The sequence below is a fragment of the Ustilago hordei genome, assembly GCF_900519145.1.
Source record: "Ustilago hordei strain Uho2 genome assembly, contig: UHO2_contig_11, whole genome shotgun sequence".
NCBI lineage: Eukaryota > Fungi > Basidiomycota > Ustilaginomycetes > Ustilaginales > Ustilaginaceae > Ustilago > Ustilago hordei.
Genome location: NW_024545272.1, coordinates 476,548 through 498,044, shown reverse-complemented (window position 1 = coordinate 498,044; position 21,497 = coordinate 476,548). Strand labels below are relative to the sequence as shown.

General features: G+C 53.2%; 8 protein-coding genes across 8 annotated transcripts; 4 read left to right on the top strand and 4 right to left on the bottom strand.

The window, feature by feature from the left end:
* Positions 1 to 100: 100 nt before the first annotated feature.
* Positions 101 to 2,137, top strand: UHO2_04987 (uncharacterized protein; the record flags this gene model as incomplete). The annotated part of the gene is made up of 1 exon (XM_041557518.1): positions 101 to 2,137. One exon carries the CDS (start codon positions 101 to 103, stop codon positions 2,135 to 2,137), a length of 2,037 nt encoding a protein of 678 aa, XP_041413452.1.
* A 249-nt stretch (positions 2,138 to 2,386) lies between these two features.
* On the bottom strand, positions 2,387 to 4,227 carry UHO2_04986 (uncharacterized protein; the record flags this gene model as incomplete). Its single annotated transcript, XM_041557517.1, has 4 exons — positions 2,387 to 2,933; positions 3,073 to 3,838; positions 3,966 to 4,108; positions 4,214 to 4,227. 4 exons carry the CDS (start codon positions 4,225 to 4,227, stop codon positions 2,387 to 2,389), a joined length of 1,470 nt encoding a protein of 489 aa, XP_041413451.1.
* A 789-nt stretch (positions 4,228 to 5,016) lies between these two features.
* Positions 5,017 to 5,310, top strand: UHO2_04985 (uncharacterized protein; the record flags this gene model as incomplete). Its single annotated transcript, XM_041557516.1, has 1 exon — positions 5,017 to 5,310. The coding sequence occupies one exon, from the start codon at positions 5,017 to 5,019 to the stop codon at positions 5,308 to 5,310; it is 294 nt and encodes a 97-aa protein (XP_041413450.1).
* Positions 5,311 to 6,081: 771 nt separating this feature from the next.
* Positions 6,082 to 7,532, top strand: UHO2_04984 (uncharacterized protein; the record flags this gene model as incomplete). The annotated part of the gene is made up of 3 exons (XM_041557515.1): positions 6,082 to 6,583; positions 6,669 to 6,903; positions 6,995 to 7,532. The coding sequence occupies 3 exons, from the start codon at positions 6,082 to 6,084 to the stop codon at positions 7,530 to 7,532; spliced, it is 1,275 nt and encodes a 424-aa protein (XP_041413449.1).
* A 223-nt stretch (positions 7,533 to 7,755) lies between these two features.
* UHO2_04983 (uncharacterized protein) lies at positions 7,756 to 11,745 on the bottom strand (the record flags this gene model as incomplete). The annotated part of the gene is made up of 1 exon (XM_041557514.1): positions 7,756 to 11,745. One exon carries the CDS (start codon positions 11,743 to 11,745, stop codon positions 7,756 to 7,758), a length of 3,990 nt encoding a protein of 1,329 aa, XP_041413448.1.
* Positions 11,746 to 12,756: 1,011 nt separating this feature from the next.
* UHO2_04982 (uncharacterized protein) lies at positions 12,757 to 15,528 on the bottom strand (the record flags this gene model as incomplete). The annotated part of the gene is made up of 1 exon (XM_041557513.1): positions 12,757 to 15,528. One exon carries the CDS (start codon positions 15,526 to 15,528, stop codon positions 12,757 to 12,759), a length of 2,772 nt encoding a protein of 923 aa, XP_041413447.1.
* Positions 15,529 to 16,787: 1,259 nt separating this feature from the next.
* Positions 16,788 to 19,037, bottom strand: UHO2_04981 (uncharacterized protein; the record flags this gene model as incomplete). Its single annotated transcript, XM_041557512.1, has 1 exon — positions 16,788 to 19,037. The coding sequence occupies one exon, from the start codon at positions 19,035 to 19,037 to the stop codon at positions 16,788 to 16,790; it is 2,250 nt and encodes a 749-aa protein (XP_041413446.1).
* Positions 19,038 to 19,711: 674 nt separating this feature from the next.
* Positions 19,712 to 21,325, top strand: UHO2_04980 (uncharacterized protein; the record flags this gene model as incomplete). The annotated part of the gene is made up of 1 exon (XM_041557511.1): positions 19,712 to 21,325. The coding sequence occupies one exon, from the start codon at positions 19,712 to 19,714 to the stop codon at positions 21,323 to 21,325; it is 1,614 nt and encodes a 537-aa protein (XP_041413445.1).
* Between the last annotated feature and the right edge of the window lie 172 nt (positions 21,326 to 21,497).

Sequence of the window (21,497 nt, the reverse complement as noted above, 5' to 3'; positions counted from 1 at the left end):
GGTCTCGCATCACTGGTCTCGCTTCTTCTGCTTCTTGCACATCCTCTATACCATCTATCTTACTATCGTCAAGGCTGCCGTTGGCATATGTGACGCTACAATGGCGCAGCACGAGCGTCCATCTGCTTCGACGTCGCAAGCACGGCCGTCAATCCACCGCCGTCGTCTGTCCACGATCGAGTTTCAATCGCCTCCGCCGTCACCGACATATTACCCGGAGTACGAGCCACAACCTCCTGTCTTGCCCAAACGATCACAGCGATACATTGCATTGATACTTAAGCCGATCGTTCTGCCTGCACTCGCCATCGCAATGCCAGCATGGCCACTCCTCGCCGCAGCTTGTGCAATTCCTGTCATTGGTGTGATGGCCATTCCCATCCTTCTTCTGATTTCCGTGCTGTTGCTTTACGTCGTTGCGTGGATCTGCTACCTCTTTTTAGCGCAAAAGGACCTTCCTGCAACCTGGACCAATACGCATCGATGGTCTCCTCGTAATTTTTGCCCCTTCTTGCCCATCAATCCAATTCGGTGTGCCAAAGTTGATCTTGCTGCCTTCCGATACACAGTCACCGCGTTCCGTATCATCTTCCCAGCTATATTCGATTGGAGCTATCGCAGAATCATGGTCATCGGTACCACCAAAGGCTCACGTGTTGTCAAGGAAGGCATCCTGTATGGCAGTCCTTCGCGAGGCAAAAGGCTTGATGTCTACCTTCCTGCCGATGCGCCTGCATCTTCTCACCAACATGCAGGTGCAGGTGCAGACGCATATCGTTCTGGACAGTCTGCTGCTTCCTCATTCTCCAATGGTGTGCCCGTCATCGTTGTGATCCCATCGATGCTCGGCCCGCTCGCAGTCACCTCCAAGCGCAAACTGTACCTCCAACTGGCCCTGCGCTTACGCCGAATGGGCTACTGCGTCGTCGTAGCCGACATCACTTACTACCCTGAATCTCGCATCAAGTCAAGCGTCATCGACCTGCGCCTAGTACTCCGCTGGACAGCCAAGAATTGCCAACGCTACGGAGGCGACCCTTCCAAAATTTACGTGATGGGCCACGGTCTCAGTGCGCATCTCATCATGCTGACCATCTCGCAAGAAGCTGTTGTTCTCAGTAGGGAGGGTCATCTCGACCGCGCCTACGAGCGAGAGAGGCACATGCTTCGCGCCAAGCACAGTGGAGCAGATGCTTCTTCATCCTCTCACTACCGACGAGGGCAAGGTGGTGAGGGTGAAGAAGATGAGGAATGTTTGAAGAGTGGAGAGGTGCGCACCAGTGGGGCTGTTCGACGACACATGCCATCGAGCGACATTCACTCGGATGCGTTAGATGAAGGAAATGACGAGCCAGTCAGGCTTGATTGCCGCACAGCTGAACGTAGAGGCAGCGGCGACAGACAACAAGACGACACCAACCCTGCTGCCGAATACAGCGCGGTCTCCGAAGGATGGGTCGATGAAGGCGAGGACTCTACCTCCGCACCACCCGGTCTCGTCATGGGGGCAACCACTCGTTTCGACCACCAACACCAACACCACCGTCACCAGCCACCCGTTTTCACTCGCCACCTCAGCACCTCCTCAACCTCGCGCAAAGTAGAAGAAGCAGAATCCATCCTTAGCTCAGACGCCTATCGCAAAGCCGAAGAGGAAGTCGGCAATGGCTTGCGTCGCGTCGAGATCTACGAACCTGAAGTCGAACTTCCTGCCATTGCGGGTGTGATCTTGCTTTCAGGGATCAGCGATGTGATCAAAGGTTTCAGATCAGAGTCTGAACGAGGGTTGGAACATCTCAGCTACCTGAGGAGAGCAACGGGTCCTTCACACTTCAATTGCCTCATTCACTCACCCGCGCACTTGCTATATGCGGCAAAGAACATCATTGACACGAGGTTGTTGCCGCCCAAGTTCTTGCTCGTCCATGGGGGCAAAGATTCCTGTTCGCAGATTGAGCAGTCGACGCTACTAAAGACACTGCTCGTAGGAATCGGCTTGCCAGACGTAAGGCTTCGAGCCTACCGCAATCTTTCGCACAGCGAGTCGATCACCTGCCTCTTTCTTGGTATCTCAAGATCGTATACGAGATACACACGCCAGATCTCGGAGGATATATCGTCATTTGTCGGTCAATAATCGTAGCCTCGAACTCAAACACACTTCTTTGCGATTCACGCACACATGCTTGGAGGACTCCTGTCAATCTACCTCACTCTCTATATCTATCTTGCACATGTATTCTCTTATGTCAGACCTGGACCTTTTCGTGGTGCATGACGTATGATGTGACCTCTGCTGGACCGCGCTCTATGGCAGCAATCACAGGCTGCGCCGAGCGTCAAGCTCCTTTCGCCGCCAGAATACACCAAAGCTTTTCTCGAGAAACTATTGGTCTGCCTTTCTCCGCCCGATAGTGCCGAGCTCGTGGTGTGAGTCTCCACTCGCATCCGTCAGGAAAGGCGACGGAAAAGGCCAGGCTGAGAAGGCTTTATGGATGACCTCCGGATGTCTCGTCTTTCCTGGCTTGTCTGCTTTCGCATCCAGCGTCCCAAAGTCACAATTTCCTACGGTACTTGCCATCGCACACAGCCTCTCGAAAGGCTTCGTACTGTGCAAACCCAAGGTCTTTGGAGGAAACGCCCTGAGGTCCACGCCCTTCTCTTTCCTACCTTCGACTGCGAGACAAGCGCGCAGGTTTGATCCCTTTGAACTAAATTCGAGTTTTAGTTTGTCTTGCTCTTCCCTTCCCAGAATCATGCCGTCCCTCATGAAAGATCTCGGAACGGCCAGGAACGGCGTTTTCGCAGTCCTGAAGCAAGATGTCTTGTCGTCGGAAAGCTTAGGTGACCCACTCATGTTGTAGAACCAGGTGATGCCAGTCGAAACCCATCGGCTCGGCTCCCTGAACTGTGTTCTGCCTCTGATCTGGATTCTGTCGGATCGAGTGACAGACTTGATTGGCAGGACGCGGTTTATTACGTATGACGATGAACGGTGTGTACAGACAACAAATTTGGATGGATGCTAATGGAGAACGAACTACCTGAGTCTGGCGCTTTTATACATCTTACCCTGTGAACGGTGCAGTAACATGTTGGAGGATGTGTGCTGCCGTGGTCTCGAAATCAGAGGTTGCAGCACTTTCCTTGAGTCTTCGTTCGGATTCGGGTGCCTTGTTGTGCGAGGGTGTGTGGTGAGCTCCACGACGATCATCTGTCTGCATCGTGCTTGCTTTGGTCGTCGACGATCGGGTGGCTAAAAGTGTGGACTCGTTCGTTGTGTTTGCAAGTGGTTCTCGGCCAGCCAACGAGTGCTCGTAACGAAGCCGTCCGTGCTGTGTATCGGTCGGCGAAGCAATGCCGTCTTTGGATGAAAGGGGACGCTTGCAATTTGTCGGGCGTTTCTGCTTGCCGTCAAGCTCCAAGGCCCTCGATTTGTCGCTACGCGTAGCTCGACTCACACTCGCATTAATTTCGCAATGCTGCTTTGGCGAGTCTGCTGTGGAAAGAGCTGGCGAGATGAGAACCTTGCAGGCAGAGGGAGATGTTCCGGTCGTGGTCTGAGTGCAGCCTTGACCATTGGTGGAATCCAACGGTCGCTGGGGCATCGAGTCAATCTGTTGACGGCGATGGGTGTGCCGGCTGGCCTCGGAGTCAGAAGAAGTGAAGTGATCGTCGACTGAACAAACGGGAATGTGAGATGAGTGCGACAGGGAAGCAATGATACTGTCTTCGAAGCTGTTGATTTGTGCAGCATGCTGATCGAATATATGCTTCAGCTTCTGTTCCAGCTGCGCATGAGGATGCGGAAACCTTGCGTTGACTGGTGAATCCCCGTCTGTTGAAGTCGTCTGACGCTCATTGTTGTCCTGAACACTCGTTTGGAGCTCAGAAATGATGGGAGAGCTGGGCTTGGATGGTCGAGTGGATGGTCTCCAGCTTCTGGATTCGCTTCTCTAGCTCACTGCTCATGGTAGAACACTTTGCTACTTCGCGCCGCATGGCGCCAACGTCCTTTTCTATTGCGGCTGCCGAACGCGTGAGGATTGCAAGAGCGTCAAGGTGAAGCTTGCGGAAGTTCTCGAGCTCTTCGATTGTTTCTTCCAGCCTGTCGACTTGGCACTTCCAAGCAGGGTCATGCGAGCAGCTCGTAGAGCCGTTCCGCTGGCCTCCCTGGACGTCCGACCCAGTCGAGTTGTCGGTAGGAAATTACCTCATCACAGGCATGATGATGATGTGAATCTGGACAGAACGCCAAGCTGAGTAGGATATGTAAAGGAAGGACAGAGATGGAGTCGAAGGACGTCAAGACCCAAAGAGATTGAAAGAGGAATCTTTGGATACTGGGAAGTCGATGGTGGCCTTCAAGTTTGGGATGAGCGATGCAGGCTACCTTTTATGCTCCTGAACACCGGTGAGAGAAGCAACACTTCGCTCCGTAGCGCTCGACTGGAGCTTCCAAAGTAAGGTGCCGTTATGCGGTCCCAGCAAAGGCTCAGTCTAAGGTCGGTCAGAGAGTCCTGGTCTGTGCATCGAGCCTGGGCTGGAGTGGCGCTGCGCTTCGCTTTCCCTTTTCATCGTTGATTGCTTGCCAGGATGCCCGACGGTGCATTCTGGTTGTGATGACAGGAAGTCAGGCTCGAAGGTGCTGCCCGCTCCGAAGAAAAGGACTGTTGGTCTTGCCTTGCTTAGACCAACACCGCTCTTGTTCCTTGAAAACAGAAAGGGCGGATAAATAGGATGATAAAAGAAAACCTCCACTTAAGCCGCCTTCATGCTTTCACTCGCTCGCTGTGAAGTGAAATCAGTTGGTTGGCTGCCGCACCAAGCGTTCTTCCTGCTCACCATCGGACTTGCCGACAACACTCGCGGAAAGTCCTCAACGTACAAAAACTTCGGAGAAACCGATCTTCCCACGATCGCAGCTTCAGTCCTGTTCTCACGCCCGCCCTTGCCAGTGAGAAACTCTCCCACGCCCGTTTTCAAGCCCATCGGATCACCGGCGCGCAGCCCATCATGTCATCACAACGTTCCAAAGACGAGCTCGACCCGGAGCATCCGAATCCATGCTATCCACGAGCATGTGCAATCCAATCATGTCTTCAGAGGTCAGGCTTCGACCAGTCACGCTGCGAACACTTGATCGATGACCTGTATCGTTGCTGTGCCAAGTTCTACCAACAGCGCGGGAAGGGCGCTGAAGCAGATAGTTGTCCCATTGCGTCTCTTGTCGATAGAAGGATACGGAAGATGGAGGAGGAGGGCAAGGGAGGTGCCGGAGGATCGCTGCTTGAGACCAAGAAGAGGTGAACCGTAGCGGAGTGCAAGGCAGGGTAGTCTTCTGGAACGTCGAGGCGCAACAGCTTCATTTGTACTTGTATCCTTGCATTCAATCCATACACGCGCCACATCTGCATTGGTGTGATGGTGTTTTGCTGCGGCACGGTCCGACGCTGCCAGCTACGATGAAGAGCATCAGCGAGCGAAGCACATGGCTAGAGACGGCGACACAATCGGGCCACTTCGGACAGCTACGTTCCGCACAGCATCCGGCGCTGGGCGTGTACTCAGCAGTCAAGGGGAGGCACCCTTATTTAGCCGTCCAACGGACAGGAAGCCGCTGAGGACAGCATGTTTTCAAGCTTGGTCTTGCAGTCTTCGGTGGGAGATGTAGGTGCGAAGATCTTCTGGTATTTCTTCTTCGCGCACATGGATGCTGATGCGTCATGGCGGTATTCTTGGCGTCCCTGTGAACATGTACATTCTATATACACTCATTAGTAGCAGCAGCCTCCCGGGAGAGTATGTCAAGCGGCAAACAGAAAATGGAGAAAGAGGACGAGGTAGTGGAGTGGCAAGTGCGTGCGCGGGAAGAAGGGTCCAAACGAAGCGGAGCTGTTCACAGCGAGCTGTGAATTTCTTTAAATGTTTCATCGAAATCGGAAACAAATCTGACACTACGTCTGCTGAGCCTCACGTGCGTTGCGTCCTCAACGGCACCCTGAACGAAATGCGCATCCTTTCTTTTCTCCACCCATCTCTTCCCCTATCACTTCTACCATCAACAACATATCCGCGAAGATGGCAGATGAAGAGCAGCAGCAGCCACCGCAGAAGCTGCCACTGCGGTCTCCCACCAAAGAACAACAACCTGAATTAGAACAGTCCAAACTATCCAACATAGCCCCCGAGGCAGCAGAGGCTGAAGCAGAACAACAAGCAGAGGACAATGCCGCTCCCGCAGACGAAGCGGAGGGTACCATCGATGCAGCACCAGCTACCGACCAAGACAACTTAACCACCGTCGTGCGCGGTGAGAACACCGAAGCCGCCGCACGCACTGCAGCTATCTTTGACGAGGATGATGAAGATCAAGACCAAAGCGACCTGCCTAGCTTCCGTAGACACGATGCAAGGGATGCTAGCGACCCAGATGATCCAGATGCAGCAATCATTCGAAAGAAGAAGAAGAAGCGTCATCATAGTCCTGACGCACCAGCTGCAGCAAGGCATGCTAGCGGAGAGCGAGAGATGGAGCCAGAGCAAGAGGACGGCCCTTATGCGAACATGACTGAAGCAGAGAGTAAGTTCAATACTACACAGGAACAAGGCTGGGGTATTGATCGATGTACTGACGCCTTGGCCTTGGCGATGCCTTTGCTGTGCAGTCCGACGAGCAAGAACGGACAGGATGATCGACGAAGCTTTGCGTGCTGGAAAGAAGAAGGCGCCACGCAAGCGTGCAGGTGAAGACGACCTCGACATGCTTGCTGACGAAGAAGTTGCACAGCTTCGAAGGGAAATGATCAATGCAGCAGACGATGATGAAGAGGCGAACCGACTCAAGAAGCCTGGTACGAACAAGCTCAAGCTTTTGCCCAAGGTCGTTGCTACACTTCAGAAGTAAGTCACTTCCTCCGCTACTCCTATATGCAGCCATCAGACCTTCCATTGACACTCACGACAACCTCTGTGCACCCTTTCACCATCACAGAAATCACCTCCAGCAGTCGATTCTTGACAACAATCTTCTCGAAGGAGTCAAACGCTGGCTTGAACCTCTTCCTGACAAATCCCTCCCTGCACTCAACATCCAACACCAATTCTTCCAGATCCTTGAACGAATGACCATCGACACCATCTCTCTCAAAATGTCGGGTCTTGGTAAAGTCGTCGTCTTCTACTCGTTGTGTTCTCGCGTCGAACCCAAGATCAAGCGTTCTGCCGAACACCTTATCGAGATCTGGTCGCGGCCAGTCCTCAAGCGTTCTTCATCCTATCGTGATCGACACATTGCCAGTGCAGAGTGGAATCCCGATGCGTTCGGACAAAGGTTTGCAAACACTGGTGCAGCACAAGTCAAGGATAACGGAAGGAGGAATGTTGGGATTCCTCAGGCGGTCACGGCTGGATTTAGGGTGGCTCCACAGAGTACGGCTGGTATGAGAAGCGATTCAAGCCACGAGGCTAGGATGGCGAATCATAAGAGATTGAATCAGTTCAAGAGTCGGTTGAAGGAGGCCAAGCGCTGAGCGTCACTCTCAGCAGTTTTGATTCCGGTTGTCCGCACTCGCACTTCTCACTCGAATGCAATATCTGTTTCAGCATGCTTGCCTCACTTCATCTGGACTGCGTTTTGCACCATCACACTTCTGTCACAGTACCGAAAGGTTGGTCGTTAGCCATTGAAAACATGAACATTCATTACAACCACAACAATCATGACTATCATTTTTCACCCTCCCTTCGTTCCCCTTAGCTGAGGCGGGAAACCAAATAACTCATCAAACTCTCCTGTTCATCCCCTGCCACCCTCAGCAATATCTCCACGAAAGTCTGATAGGCCGCCGGAATCTCCTTGTGCATCTTTTCCAATGCTTCCTGATCCAATTTCCACAGTTTTACATCTGTATCTGCAAACGCCGTCGTATTTCTTTCTTCCTTCGAGAGGAAGGTTAGCTCGCCAGCAATGGTGCCTGCGAGCATAGCTTCGTTGATTTCGTACTGTTCTTGTGGGAAATTATAGCGGGCTTTAATGATTCCGTTCTCGATAAGGTAGACTGCGTCTGCTGGGTCACCGCGAGACCAGAGGATGTCGCCTTTAGCTTTGCGGATAGAGCGGAAGTAGGGGACGAGTTGGGAAAAGAATTCCTCTTCGCTTGTGCGGTGGTTGAGGTAGGCACGGAAGGTTATGGCGAGTAGAGGAAGGGGTTGGACGTGAGGTGCTGGTTTGGGCGTTCCCACGTTCTCATCTTCCTCCTCGTTAGCAGTGGTGAATTTGGTATCGGAACGAGGGAAGGATGGAAGCATCTCGGAAATGGGAGTTGTGCGCTCGGACTGGACTGCAGTCTTGGCTGCTTCGTGCAGATGATGTCTTCTGGGCGAGTTTTCGAACGAGTGATCCAGGACGAAAGCAGGCTTTCGTTTCTGGTCGGGGACTGTCAATCCACCTTCCGCCGCCAAAGATGCTTGACCGAACGCCTTGGCTGCCATCAAACTTGAAGCATACATTCCGCGCAGATACTCGTTCTCCGTCCACTCCAACGCTTCGTTAAGGTTGGCGAAAACTTCCAAATTCTCGCTTCGATCGGCCCAAAGATCGACACTGCGCAGAGCCACGCCGACGTCGCTGTCAGGGTTGAGACCGCAGAACACCAGGAGCACTCCTTTGGCCATGAGAAGGCGGTTGATACGCAAGAAAGCCTCCGCAGCCGAGAAGTCGACTCCGCTGACCAGTGTATAATCAACGATTAGGAATCGAATAGGGTTCTGGTTCCAAGCAGCAATATCCAGCGCCCTCCTAATCAAATTCTCGACTGAATTGATCGTACCGAAGAACAGGAAGCCTTGCAACTTGATAATCTGCGTCTGCGTTCCCACTTCGTGCAAGAAATGACGCTGAGTCATGTGTCTCCTCACCGTACTCCTCGCCACACTACCATCAAAGATCGCCCTCACCGTCTTCCTTCTCGAGGTCTGAACGACAAAGAAGCAGCATGCAATGATGATACCTGCAAGAATGCCAATGACGAAATCCCAGTAGGTCATCACAATGACAATCACCCAGATCGTCATGTACTCCCATCCATTCACTCGTCCAACAGTATCATAGAGCGCTTCTTTCGCAAGATCGATACCAAGAACAAAGATAAGAGCACCGACGATCATGATCGGCAAATAGCTGATCGTGCCTGGCCCAGCAACCATGATGATCGTTGTTCCTCCAGCGAGCATGAGTCCACTGAGACGTGAGCCTCCACCAACACGGTAGAAGAGGACACTGTTGACGTAGCACAGATAGTTTGGAACAGTACCGATGAGACCTGCGAGCATGTTGGAGATCCCGTGTGCGACCAATTCCCGATCAGTGTCTACGTTGTCTTCGTTGATGCTGACACCGAGGGCGGGGACGTTCAGTGGGACGTGGAGGACACCAAAGAATATCAGAGCTAGCTGGGTGGGCATGGTGGACCATAGAGCGCGCCAGCTTGTCTGGCTGAAGTCGAAATAAGTGTAGAAGCGATAGAAAGCGGCTTTGCTTGCGGTCTCGCCGATGTCGAAGACCCATCCGTCGTTGCGGAGGTCTTGAATTGGGATGCGAAGAATCCCGGAAGCGACGGTGTAGAAGATCACGGGAATCATGAGGAAGTAGCCGGGGAAGATGAGCGGATGGTGAAACCTGTGAGTGATCACCCGCAGCAGTACGGCGAGAAGCAGTGGCGGTAACCACAGCGCAACCATGTGCCCTGACTGGAAGAAGTATCTGAGCGTCTCCAAGTTGTACTGGAATCCATCTCCCGACTGCAATCGACTGCAAACTTCCAACCCAGTCTCGATCAAGAAGATGCCCACACCTCCGATGCATCCCACTAGAATGTGGCGCGGGAAGAACCCGATCAGCACACCCAACCTCAGCGCTCCTAACAGCAAGAACGCCAATCCTGTCAGAATCGACGATAGCGCGAAAGCAACCATGGTCGTAGCAATCACCGCCTTGGGGTTCTCATCCCCCAATTCATCGATGATGATCTTGACCAGGATATGGAAGAAGGGCACAACTTCGATCATCATACTTCCGTTTCCACCTTTGAAGATCGACCCACCAAGCGTGTAGACCAGCTGGGAAAGGATGCAGGTGACAAAGAACATAGACACTCCATCCCCACCGAAGTTGGCGAAAATGGGATAGGCAGCTGGGAACATGATCATACCATACGACACGCCGTCCAGCACATTCATGAGCATACCGAGGATAACAGCGGGGATGAGGCGGATAGGCTCGATACCAGCTTCTGCTGCAGATTTCCAAGTGATGCTGCGAGCGGAGTTGACAAGGTTTTGAGCGTGTCCGAGCGGATCGAAGGGTCGTATGGGATGATCGCCTTGGCCCGGCCTCAGACTTGAAGGGAGGAACGACCAGAAGGGCGAGAGTGTCTTGACTGATTCTGGCGGATGGTGGGATGCACGACGATGTTGATGGGATTTGCGGCCTACATGCTCTGCTTCGAGCACCGATTGCTCAGCTTGAGCCAAGGCTCCGTATCCAATACCAGCTCGCTGTTGTTCCCCACCGGCACTGACTTGGCTAAAGGAAGAAGCGGATTCCTGTCGACCAGGCGACTGCGAACGATCCATGGCTTCAGACTGGTGCCTCGACGGACGTCGGGCAGAAGACCTCAATCGACTGTGTGAAGATCGTCGCTGCTGTTCGGGAGACTTTGCTAAGTCAGCCACGGCAGCACCAAGACACTTGTCTTTCTGTTCCTCATCTTGGTCCAAGACTTGGGGCGTTGCAACTGCTTGTGTGAGACCAAGGACGGAAGTGACGCGGGGAGTAGCTTGGCTGCTTCCGTCATCTTCGGAGAGGATGGTGGTCTTGCCGCTCTGGGGGCTAGCTTGAGCCATAGCTCTAGTGAGATTGGAAGGTCCAGCTTGGTTGACGCCGTAGGATGCAATGGGTGATGTAGTTGGACTGAAGTCGGGACCGGTCTTTGCGCCGGGTGGAGGGAAGAGCTGTGAGGAAGGAGAGGAAGACTCTTCTTCACCCTCGCCAATGTCGTAGATGTGCGAGCCATTTGTACTGCCGGCGCCTTCGTCGTCTGACATGATCATCCCGGCTAGTTGAGCTGTCTCATCGCGGATGGAAGATGATGTGGCAGTATACGAACCGGGCACCAAGGATGTAGCCAAGTTGCCGGAATCTTGCGACTGCTGGAAACGGTAGCTCCGACCTTCGAGATGACTGAAAGCAGAAGAGTTGATACTGCGACGGTTCCACGCCGAGCCCTGACGTTCGATATCGTAGCCCGAATCGTACTCGTCGTCCATGTTCGAGTTGCGGTTGTTGCTGCCAGGTGGATGGTAGCTGGCCACTCTCGAGTTATCTTGTTTGGGACCAGGAGGGAAAGAAGAATTGGGAGGATCGAAAGTGACAGATCGAGGGAACTTGTTTCCGCGTTTACGTGATGCAGCAGCTAGTGCAGACTCGGAGCTGGTGGGATCCAAAGCATTGCTAGGTCGGCGTGTATCGTATTGATGGTGTTGATGGGGAGCAACGCCTTGGGCAGAGCCAGCATCGTTGGAGCGTTGGCTGGCTTGACTAGCTCGGAAAGGGTTGATGAGACGACCGATACTGAAAGATTCGCGTCGACCCGCGGATGAGGTGGATGATGTCCTGTTGCTAAGAAGGGCGGATCCTTCATCAGACTCGGCCTCGTTGTTGCGGTGAGCGCGGTTGGAAGGCATGGTTGCAGTCAAACGATATATACGGTTTGTACCCAAGGGACGGGTGAGGCAGGCTCTACCGCAGATGAGTCAGTCTGCGCGCAACCGGGAAGGTAGACGGCACCTTTTCGGGGGATACGATGCTGATCCCGAAGCCAAATTTCCCTGACTTTGGCTGTGGATGGGGTGGCTACAGTTAGAGGAGGTGAGGTGCTAATTGAGGACACTCACGCAATCAGATGATCACCTCAAAGCCAGTCCAAAAGCCGGAAAGAGGGCCAGATGACGTGCTGAAAGCCTAACCTTGTCGGATTCTTCCAATAGTCTTTTCCGTGCCTTCTTGCAGTGGGGATAGTGGGGATGGTGGGGATGGTGGGGGATAGTGGAGACGATCCAATCCATACAACAGCCAATCGTTGAGGCTCTCACTCAAAGACCCTGAAATTCGGGCTCGAGTCTTGTAGGTTGTTGAAGCAGGGATGGTGCTGCTGATAGAGGGAAAGACGTTACACAGCAAAACATTCTCAGAGCGAGGTCGCGGTTGCCCATCGAATTGTGCTTGGAAGGATTCCATTTCTCAGATGCAGCTGACGCGAAATTCCGAAACTTACCTTTTTCTGGCAACAACACGGCAGCACATCACTTTGTAGTCCGAATTTGCAATTTCTCTCCTTCTGCCAAGGCTCAAGCAGAAGAGAGCTACAAAATTCAAACCCGAAATCAACGAGGTGCGCGTAGCCCGTGTAGTATCCGAGCCAGTCATGTTGCGACTTGCCAAGCGATTGCTTCCACCATATCCGCTTGTCCGTTCTCCCTGGTGCAGAAGATTGCATTGTTCGTCTCAGCGCCATCAAGATCATTCAGCGTCCCGAAGGATCAGGTGCCGCTGCAATTGGGGACTGCTCTTGTACACTTTGTCGAAGAGGCCCTCAAGACAATAGAGGCGAAACATTGTGTCAAGTGACGAGACATTGCGTGAAGTAAGAAACTTATGATTGCTACAATGCGACAGGGTTGCTTATGCGGATACTATCAACCGTAGATGCGGACAACAGCATCAGCACCAGCCGAAGCGAACAAGGGAAGTGTTCGGCTATATGCAACGGCGAGGACACCTTCTCCTGCCTTCTTCCTATGTGAACTGATTTCTTGCCTGCAAACAGCTGTTGACTGTTCTCCCTCGCCACTTACTCCTCCACCCACAGGACCTTCCTTGCCAACCAACGATCCACCAGCGATGTCCCAGAATCGTACACTGCAATCGTGTCCACCCGAAACAAGCGTCAATCCACTCGCATCGATGTCCAACGACGTCACTGCATCCAGATGCGCCACCATCGACAACGTACATGCTCCCGAATCAAGGTCGAACATTCGGATGTAGCCGTCCTCGTGCGCCGTGATAAGCATGGGCAGTGTAGGGTGCGTGACGAGCTTGTTGATCTGAGTCTCGGCCGTACCATCATATGTCTCGTCGGACTTGAGCTGGCGCACTTGGCGACCAGTGTCGAGGTCGAACAGCTTGACCACCGAGTTCGAGTACGAGACAGCGACAAGGCGCAGGTCTGAGTGAACTGCTTCCACACAAGTGGGAACGGGGAGCCTACCGCTTTTTTCGAGGTTCCCACGTTCCTTGGCCGTATCGGGGGTCGGGTCGCTGCCAAAGTAGTCCCAGCTGAGTTGAAGAACTGCAGGTGCTGAAGCGTTTGAGTTGGTTTCGCCGTTGGTGCTGAAGTTGGAGGATGCGCTGCGCACGCTCCAAACCTTGACTGTCGCGTCGGCAGATACACTTGCCAGTCGTCCTTCTTCGTCGGAGCGATCTGGCAGCAGCGCAACATCCCAGACAGCTTGTGTGTGACCAACGAGACATCCTAGCTCAATCGATTTCTCAAAAGGTGGATAAGCCTCGACGTTTCGATCAGGCAATTGCCAGACACGAATGGACGAATCCAGACTACCACTGTAGAAGCGGCGCTTGTTGGGTGAAACTGCCAAAGATGTCACTGCAGCTGAGTGCCCGCGGAAGGTGACCAGAGGCTGACTGTCAGTACCGGTCTTGGAAGCGGGCTGATTGAGTGTGCCTACATCCAGGTTCCAGAACTTGATCGTATTGTCATCCGAAGCCGAGAGCAGAGTCATCTCGTTCGGAAGAAAAGCAACGGCTCGCACCGCGTCCAGGTGGCTGCGCAGAACCTTCTTCGACTTCCAGAGCAGGCTGTCTGCCGCTGCATCAGCTGCCTCCTTAGCCGCTTCTTCCTCTTCCGTACCAAGGCTGAGGTTGGCAAGATCATCCTCTTCCTTGCGTTCCGGTCCAGGTGCTCGACCGCTGCGGTTCATGAGCTGGTTGACTTTCTCGGATGTGATAGCAAGCTGCTGTTGCGCTTCAGAAATGATCGAGGCTTCTTCGGCGGCTTGTCCCTGTCGCTCGCTTTCGCGACGCTCGCGGTTCTTGATGCCAGCCTCCTTGAGCTTCTGCCAGTCTCGTCCACCGGGCTTGAAGATGGCTGTGACTTGCTCTTGATCGTCAAGCTCTTGGTCAGTCAGGCTGCCTCCGGAAGTGCCGCGCGAGTTGGTGGATTGCGAAGAACGCGAAGAGTCGGAAGAGTTAGAGCTGCCAGGTGCTTCGTTCTGCTCTCCGGCGTCAGAGGCTTCATTGGAGCTGGACTGACTCGGAGGCTCTGGCTCAGCAAAAGTGGCACTCAGTGGGTTGACCAGTGGTACACCTCGGGAAGCATTGGCACCGCCCTGGTGCTGCTGGTGGTGCTGCTGTTCCTCTCCAGCATCTTCCTCTCTCAGTCCTTGCGCAGGCTGAGATTGGCCATCGGCACCCTCCTCGTTCTCATTCGCTTCCTCGAGCACAGGCTCTGAGGCGAAAAGCGGCGATCGGCCGGGTCGACCACCCTTGGCATTTGGAACACCGAGCGCGGTAGCAGCCGACACGCGGCTGATGGATCCTGCCAGAGTGGCATGCGACTCTGTAGACCCCTGCAATGTTGGTGGCACGCTATCGAGCATCGTCTTTCGCGGGCGCAGAGAACTCTGCATCGAGTTCCCGTTCACGGAGGAGCCTGAAGCAATGCCTCGATCAGGAAGTGGATTCAAGGTAGTAGCAGAAGTGAGATACGAGATCTCCTGCAGGCACTGTTTGAGATACTCGCGGCTCTTTGCACGCGACTTGGAGTCCTTAGCGCTCGAGGTAGATCGCGAGAGAAGACCACTGGCGAGAGCACCAGCGTTGATTGATCCGCCGGCAGTTGTGATGGCGGATGCTGTGATGGCGGATGCTGTGAGAGCCGAGTCTGCAAAGAGAGCGGGCGAGCTGCGTCCGCTGCTGGATGTGCCTTTCTCCAACCCTTGCAACAGCGGGTTCTTGATCGAAGGAGCAGTCGCCGAAGAGGGTGAAGAGGCAGACTGAGTGTGGTTTGAGGTGCCGCTCGACGAGAGATACTTGCTTCGTTCTTGACGCAAAGCGTACTCGAGCATCTTGACTCGTCGCATTAGATCTGTCTTGAGGTTCTCGACGCCTCTGCGTTCACCTTCGAGCAGGGCGATACGAGCACGCATCTCGGCCCGCTCGATCTCCCACTCATTGCGGTCCTTCTCATACCGACGCCATTCGCTTTGCAAGTGATGGAGAATACCGGCGAGCGAGTATTCTGAAGTTGGTTGCGAGTTGCCCGTCTCCTGGGATTGCACACCATTGGCCATGTTGGCGTGCATCTGGTTGGCGTTGTTGTTCATGCCGAACCCAAGGCCAGCGCCCATGTTACTGCCATTGTTCTGATTCCCACCGCCCATCGACATGTTGCCGGCGTTACTGTGAAACATGTCAAAGCTTTTGCTTTCGGTTACGATACACTTGTGGACAGCAATCGACCTGTATGATCATGGAATAGCCGCTGGAACTGAGATTGTGGAAAGAGGTTGTTGGCAGACGTTGATGTCGCTAACACAATAAGTTCGTGAGCAGGTCAATCGGGTTGTTGACAGGTCGGCTTGCAGCTGGAGCAAGAACAAAGATGCTTCAGATGGATATGATTGGGTTGTAGCCGATGCCAGGATGTTGAAAGGAGGGAAGAAGGGATTCGTAAAGGTCGTAGAGTGAAGATTGATGGAGATGACACCTGTCTCTGGCCGTCCCAGAAGATAAGCAAAGCGTCTGTGGATGGATGCAAGCCGAGCCAGCTGCTACCAATGTCACAGAGACGCTACTGGACGATAGCAGAGGGATGGATGAGAAGGAAAGAAAGATGGTATGCTGAGGAAGAATGACAATGGAAACGAGTGGACGAGGCTTCTTGCCCGTGTCTTGTGCGTGAGTGTGACAACAGCGTGTGTCGCTGCCGTGATGCGCTGTGATGGAATGTCAACAGCGACAGGCCGAGCCAGAGCGGAACCGGAAATTCAAACACACACACACTCGCAATCGTCACAGCAAGCCAAGGCGAAGGCGAAGGGCGTTGGAGACCAAAAAAAAAAAAAAAAAAAAAAAAAAAAAAAAAAAAAAAAAAAAGAAAAGAAAAAAAAAAAAAAGAAAAAAAAAAAAAAAAAAAAAAGAAAGAAGGAAAAAGGTGGCACGGGCGCGTGAGACTTGGCTGACCTTCTTTGAGCCTCTTGTGAGAAGAGCCCCTCTTCGTGCAGCTCTTCCTATTTTCGACGCTTTTCTAAAATACAAAACCGCTACCTCTTGATGTAATCTTGTACCCTCAGGTCAATTGAACACGCATGCAATCGAGAAAAGAACCAAATACAAAGCCCGATCTGACAACAGCTCTGACAGATCGGAAAAAAAGGAAGACCTCCCTCTACTGTACCTATCGGCCTCACCTCTTCGCAGATCTGCGCTAAGGAGTAAGAACTCTCTGCGTCGTCGTGTGACAGATGTCAGAGGCTGCCCCTTTAGCCCATCCTCGACAATGTCTGTTGAGATGGGTCTGAAGCCACGAGCTCGGCAGCCGCCGTAATGTGGTTCACATGAACATTTGCTTGAGCAGACAAACATGAAATGGTATGGCGTACGTACAAAATGCAGGTGAACTCGAAAGATCTCGGTGCCTCCAACTCTAGGCATCTTTCTCCCCCCCACTCCCGCTCCCACCAGCACTACCACCACCCCTAAACTCCAACTGACTCAACAACAATGGCCAAACATCTGCCAAACCCGGATGAGCCGCAGGCCTCGAAAAGATACTCTTCATGACATCGGTCCCCTTCACCTCTCCCCAATGCTTCAACAGGAAATCCGTCTCCATCTTCCTGATAGCCGGGAACTGAGCATTAAATCCTGAGAACACTTCCCAAACGATGTTGTCCACCGTCAGATTGTTCGCCAGCTCTTCCTGTGCCCGAGCCTTGAGTTCGGGGATCTGAAGCTTGTCTGCGAGACGATACATTGATTTAGCCGAGCAAGGGGAGGGGATGCTGGTGTTGGAAGAGCAGTATTCGTCGATGACATGTTGTCGCTGGAGGTGCGCTCGACGTCGATCTTTTGCAAAGCTGCCAGTGGGGTTGGTGGTGGAAGTGCACCGGGATGAGTGGAGACCGGACTCTGAGCCAGCATAGGTCGCAGAAGCTGTACTTGAATCGCTAGGCTTGGTCTCTGACAAGTCAAGGTTCTCCTGAACGGTGGCCGAGTTGTCGGGGGTTGTGGTTTGCGAGTAGAAGTGGGAATGCAAAGGTGCAAAGGCAACCGTGTCGGTGTACAAATAGTAGAGAAGCGCTTTGTAAGTGGCATAGGCAGCGTCATGGACGATCACTTTGCGTCGTTTTTTGCTGGTGTGAGCGCTTGTGCCGGGAGCTTCGTCCGACTTGCGACGCTGCGGCAAGGTCTTAGCGTTTGAGCCTTGCTCCTTGGCCACTTGAGTTTTACTCGATCGCGTCTGCCTTTTAGAAAGAGGAGCACTGGCGCCCTTCGTGGGTGATGTAAACCTTGCGCCTTCGCTCCTGAGCTCCCGTGGAGAGTGCTGAGGTGTCTTAAAGGCCGACATGCCCTGCGCTCGGGCTGCATCGTCGCCACTATCTGTACCTGCATCGAGCTCGTTGCTCTGACGAGTGCGCGACTGTGGTGGAGTATATTGCTGCGACTTGCCGTACTGCACCGAGTCGGACGGCTGCGATGCAGTTGCAGATGTGAAGCTTTGAAGCTGAGGCACGTCGGAACTGGTTTCGCGCATCCTTCGCGATGCAGACTGCTCTGCACCACCATTTGGACTCAATGCAAGACCTGGCTGCGAAGCTCGAGCCAGCGACCCCTCACTACCGCGATATTGATCTTGGAAGTTGGATCTACCCAATTCATATACCTCATCGACATCCATCTCCTCATCCGAGTCCTCCAGTCCTAGATCATCATCCTCGTCCTCACCAGACGACAAGAAAGCACTTCCCATCAGCCCCAGCTGATCTTGACCAACACCTCGGGATGAAGCTGGAACAACGGCAAGATCGTCGTCGCCTTCATCATCGGAGCTTGTGGTGGCATCAGCCTCGAGAAAGCCGCTCTCAAACATGTCTCGGAAGTACTCGCAACGCGAAGCGAGAATCTTCTTGATCGCATAGATGCGACGCTCGCGTGTCACGATAGCGCCGCTAGTAGGATGCCGACGTTTTCGACGGATGACAAACACAACATCGCTATGATCTGGGTCATCCAGCAGAGATCCCATCGCCTCGATCAGAGCCGGCGGGATAGTGACGCCAACAGACAACGGTCGCGGTGTTTCGGGGCTAGCAGTGATCGTGACTGAGATAAGGAATCCATTCGTCTGCTGCACTTCACTGTTGCCGTAAAAGACAGTGTCGCGCGATGCAAACTGCGCCCAGCCCCAGTTCGAGGTTTTATGACTGAAAGCATGATTGCAAGCCTCTTTCGACGCGAGGATAAAACCCTTGTTGAGGGTGATGATCTTGAATGTGAAGCGGAAGAGACCTTGGCGTGTCCAAGCATCTTCGCTCGCGTTGCCATTTTTGTCAGAGATGGACGCCTGAGAGCGATTGAGACTGCTGTTGTTGATATAGTTCTCCCAAGAGGGTTTGCTTTGGCTTTTCTCTTCTGGTGTAGGCTCTGCGTTCAGATAGAGCGAGCAGAACGACTGCATGCCTGATTGAGCGTAGAAGAGAACCGTCCATCTTCCTTCGCCAAAGGGAACTGACTTGATCACTTTTGATTTGGCATCATTGTTGGAAGAGTCGAAGTGCTGTTTCAGATCGTGCAGAGGCCATTCGAAGGTGATGCTGTGTGTTTCGGAAGGACTGACCTTGTCGACAGGAGGCGAGAGGTCGCTAGAGCGCGGCCTGTTGGGCGATCGACTCATTGTTGATGGTTGAACCGATGTCGTCGCTGATCAGTGGATGTGGTGACTAACGTAGATGTCGGCGTGAAGTTGTAGTCCAACGATGCTCGTTTCGAGCTGAGTCGCGATTCTTCAGCTGCGTGACTTCATAGTATGGTTGAAGGGGTGGACGTGTTGAGCTGGCGTAAGCGCTGAACGTGCAGCAAATGAGCGACAATCGACTGCTTGATACGTCCCACTTTCCAACTTGCGCTGTTGCAAAATAGCGAAGCTAATGAGAAGATTTTGAACGCTGAGGGAGAACATAGGAAACTTGAAGTACGGAACAAAGTGAAGTGTGAGTCAATGGCGCACAAAGGGGTCAGTGCACAGCCAACAGACCCCCCAAAAAAAAAAAAAAAAAAAAAAAAAAAAAAAAAAAAAAAGAAAAGTGGGCAGCACGCTTCGCTAAAGTGACACACACACACAGCGTCACTTCACAGTCACACGCGGAATGCGGGGCTGACAGGGTCCATATCTACCGATCGTCCGTTTCCAGCGCTGAATCGGGAGATACGTGTCTTTTGGCAGCGCGCGTCGACTCGAGGTCAGATGCAACATCTGCTGCATCATGAAGCGTTCTTCGCATTCTTCTCTACTAGCCCCCTCTACCACCACTGCTCCTGGGACCATCTTCAAGGACAACAGTGGCAACCATGGCGGACATACCCCTCGACTATGGCTCGGCAGAGGCCGACCTATCTGCCCCTACTGTTCCTATGCAGGACGATACCATGGATGACGGATCTCAAGCAGCTCCACCCCAAGGCTCACGCTTCTACGCCTTGCCCACGGACCAAGCCGTTGAAGCAGGTGCACAACGAGGCCCTGCTCCACTCACAGGTAGCGAGACGCAATCTCTTGATGGCGCTGCATTGATGGGTAATGAAGAGCCCTCCTCACCTCCCGACCCGCCGGCAGTAGAAAGCGGCAGCGACATCCGACTAGATACCCTCCTCATCGAAGGACTCCCCATCACCCAACTCTCCACTTCCCGTCTTTTTGCATATCTCACACACTACGGTGCTCAACCTCTGGGTCTGGAATGGATTGACGATATGCGCTGCAAAATAGTGTTCACTGATGAAAGGTCTGCTCGTCTTGCGCTAGAATACCTCTGCCCCTCACCTTCCTCCACCACCGACACCGCTGCTGAGAACACCGATATGCAGGACGCAGGAGAAACCGACACCATCCCACTCCCCAACATCGACACACTGATCGAATACGATCCCGACTCATGGCATTCTGAGTTCATCACCTCCCTCGTTACTCCTCGCAAAGCCCACCGCATTCCCGTAAAACTCTACACTCATGTCGAACGACAAGCTGCACTCACAGAACTCGAAGAACGTGAACGCACCGCCGAAGCCGTCTCCTCCCTCCCAGATGATGTACCGGAAATCTACAGAGAGATGGAAGAAGCAGATCGCAAAGCAGCTTTGCAGACACGCGAAGTTCGCGATCTACAGAAACTTCGCTCCACGCTCTGGTTTAGACATGCAGTCACTGATGTTGATCGAAAAGAGTCTCGCGCATCCACCAAATCACAATGGTACAAGAGGCACGGATATGAAGCGGGTAGAGAAATCGTACCGAAATTGTTGCAGGTGGGAGAAGTTAGGGAGAGTGTGGAGCTGTTCCCTGATTACAAGCCGTCTGAGTCTCGGGGTGATGGAAGGAGAAGACATAGGGATGACAAGCGATCGATAATGGATCAGCTCGACTCCGAACTGGACAATCATATTGCGAGGAGAGATGAGGAGGAGGAACCAGAGAGACGATCAGGAGAGATGATGGCCGATGCCGTTCAAGCTCGTCAATCCAGCCGAAGATCTAGACGTGATGAAGACCGTGATCTCATGGACAGGCTCGGATCACGCAGCAGCCGTCGACGACATGGCGAGACATCAACATCAGAAGGTAGATGGGCTCATGACGCATACGATGAGCTCGAATCCGGTTCTCGCAGATCACAGGGTCGTGGCCGTCGTTCCCGTGGCCACCGCAACGAAGTGGACGCAATGGATGAAGAATTGGAAGACATTCGTCGTCAACGTTCTCACCAGCATCAACGCGAACTTTCGCCCGGCCGTGGCGGCTCTAGGTCAGAAGAGGGTCGAGTAAAAGTGAAAGGAAGGGGAAGGATGAAAGCTCCCGGCCTTTCTAGCTTCGACGATGAGGGTAAAGGAAGCTTGGCTTCGCGTATGAACGGCGGCAATTTGCTAGGGAGGATGGGTGGACGTGATTTAGCTGATCGCTTCTCCTAATCTTTTCACCACACACACACACACACACACACACACACACACACACACACACACAGTCGTCCGTACTGCGGTGGCAGACACCCAAAAGCATACTCATTTCTCGCCACCCGATCGTTCTGAAGACTTTGCATTGATGAATTGCCGAAAACCAGTGTATCTGTGTGAGCACCGA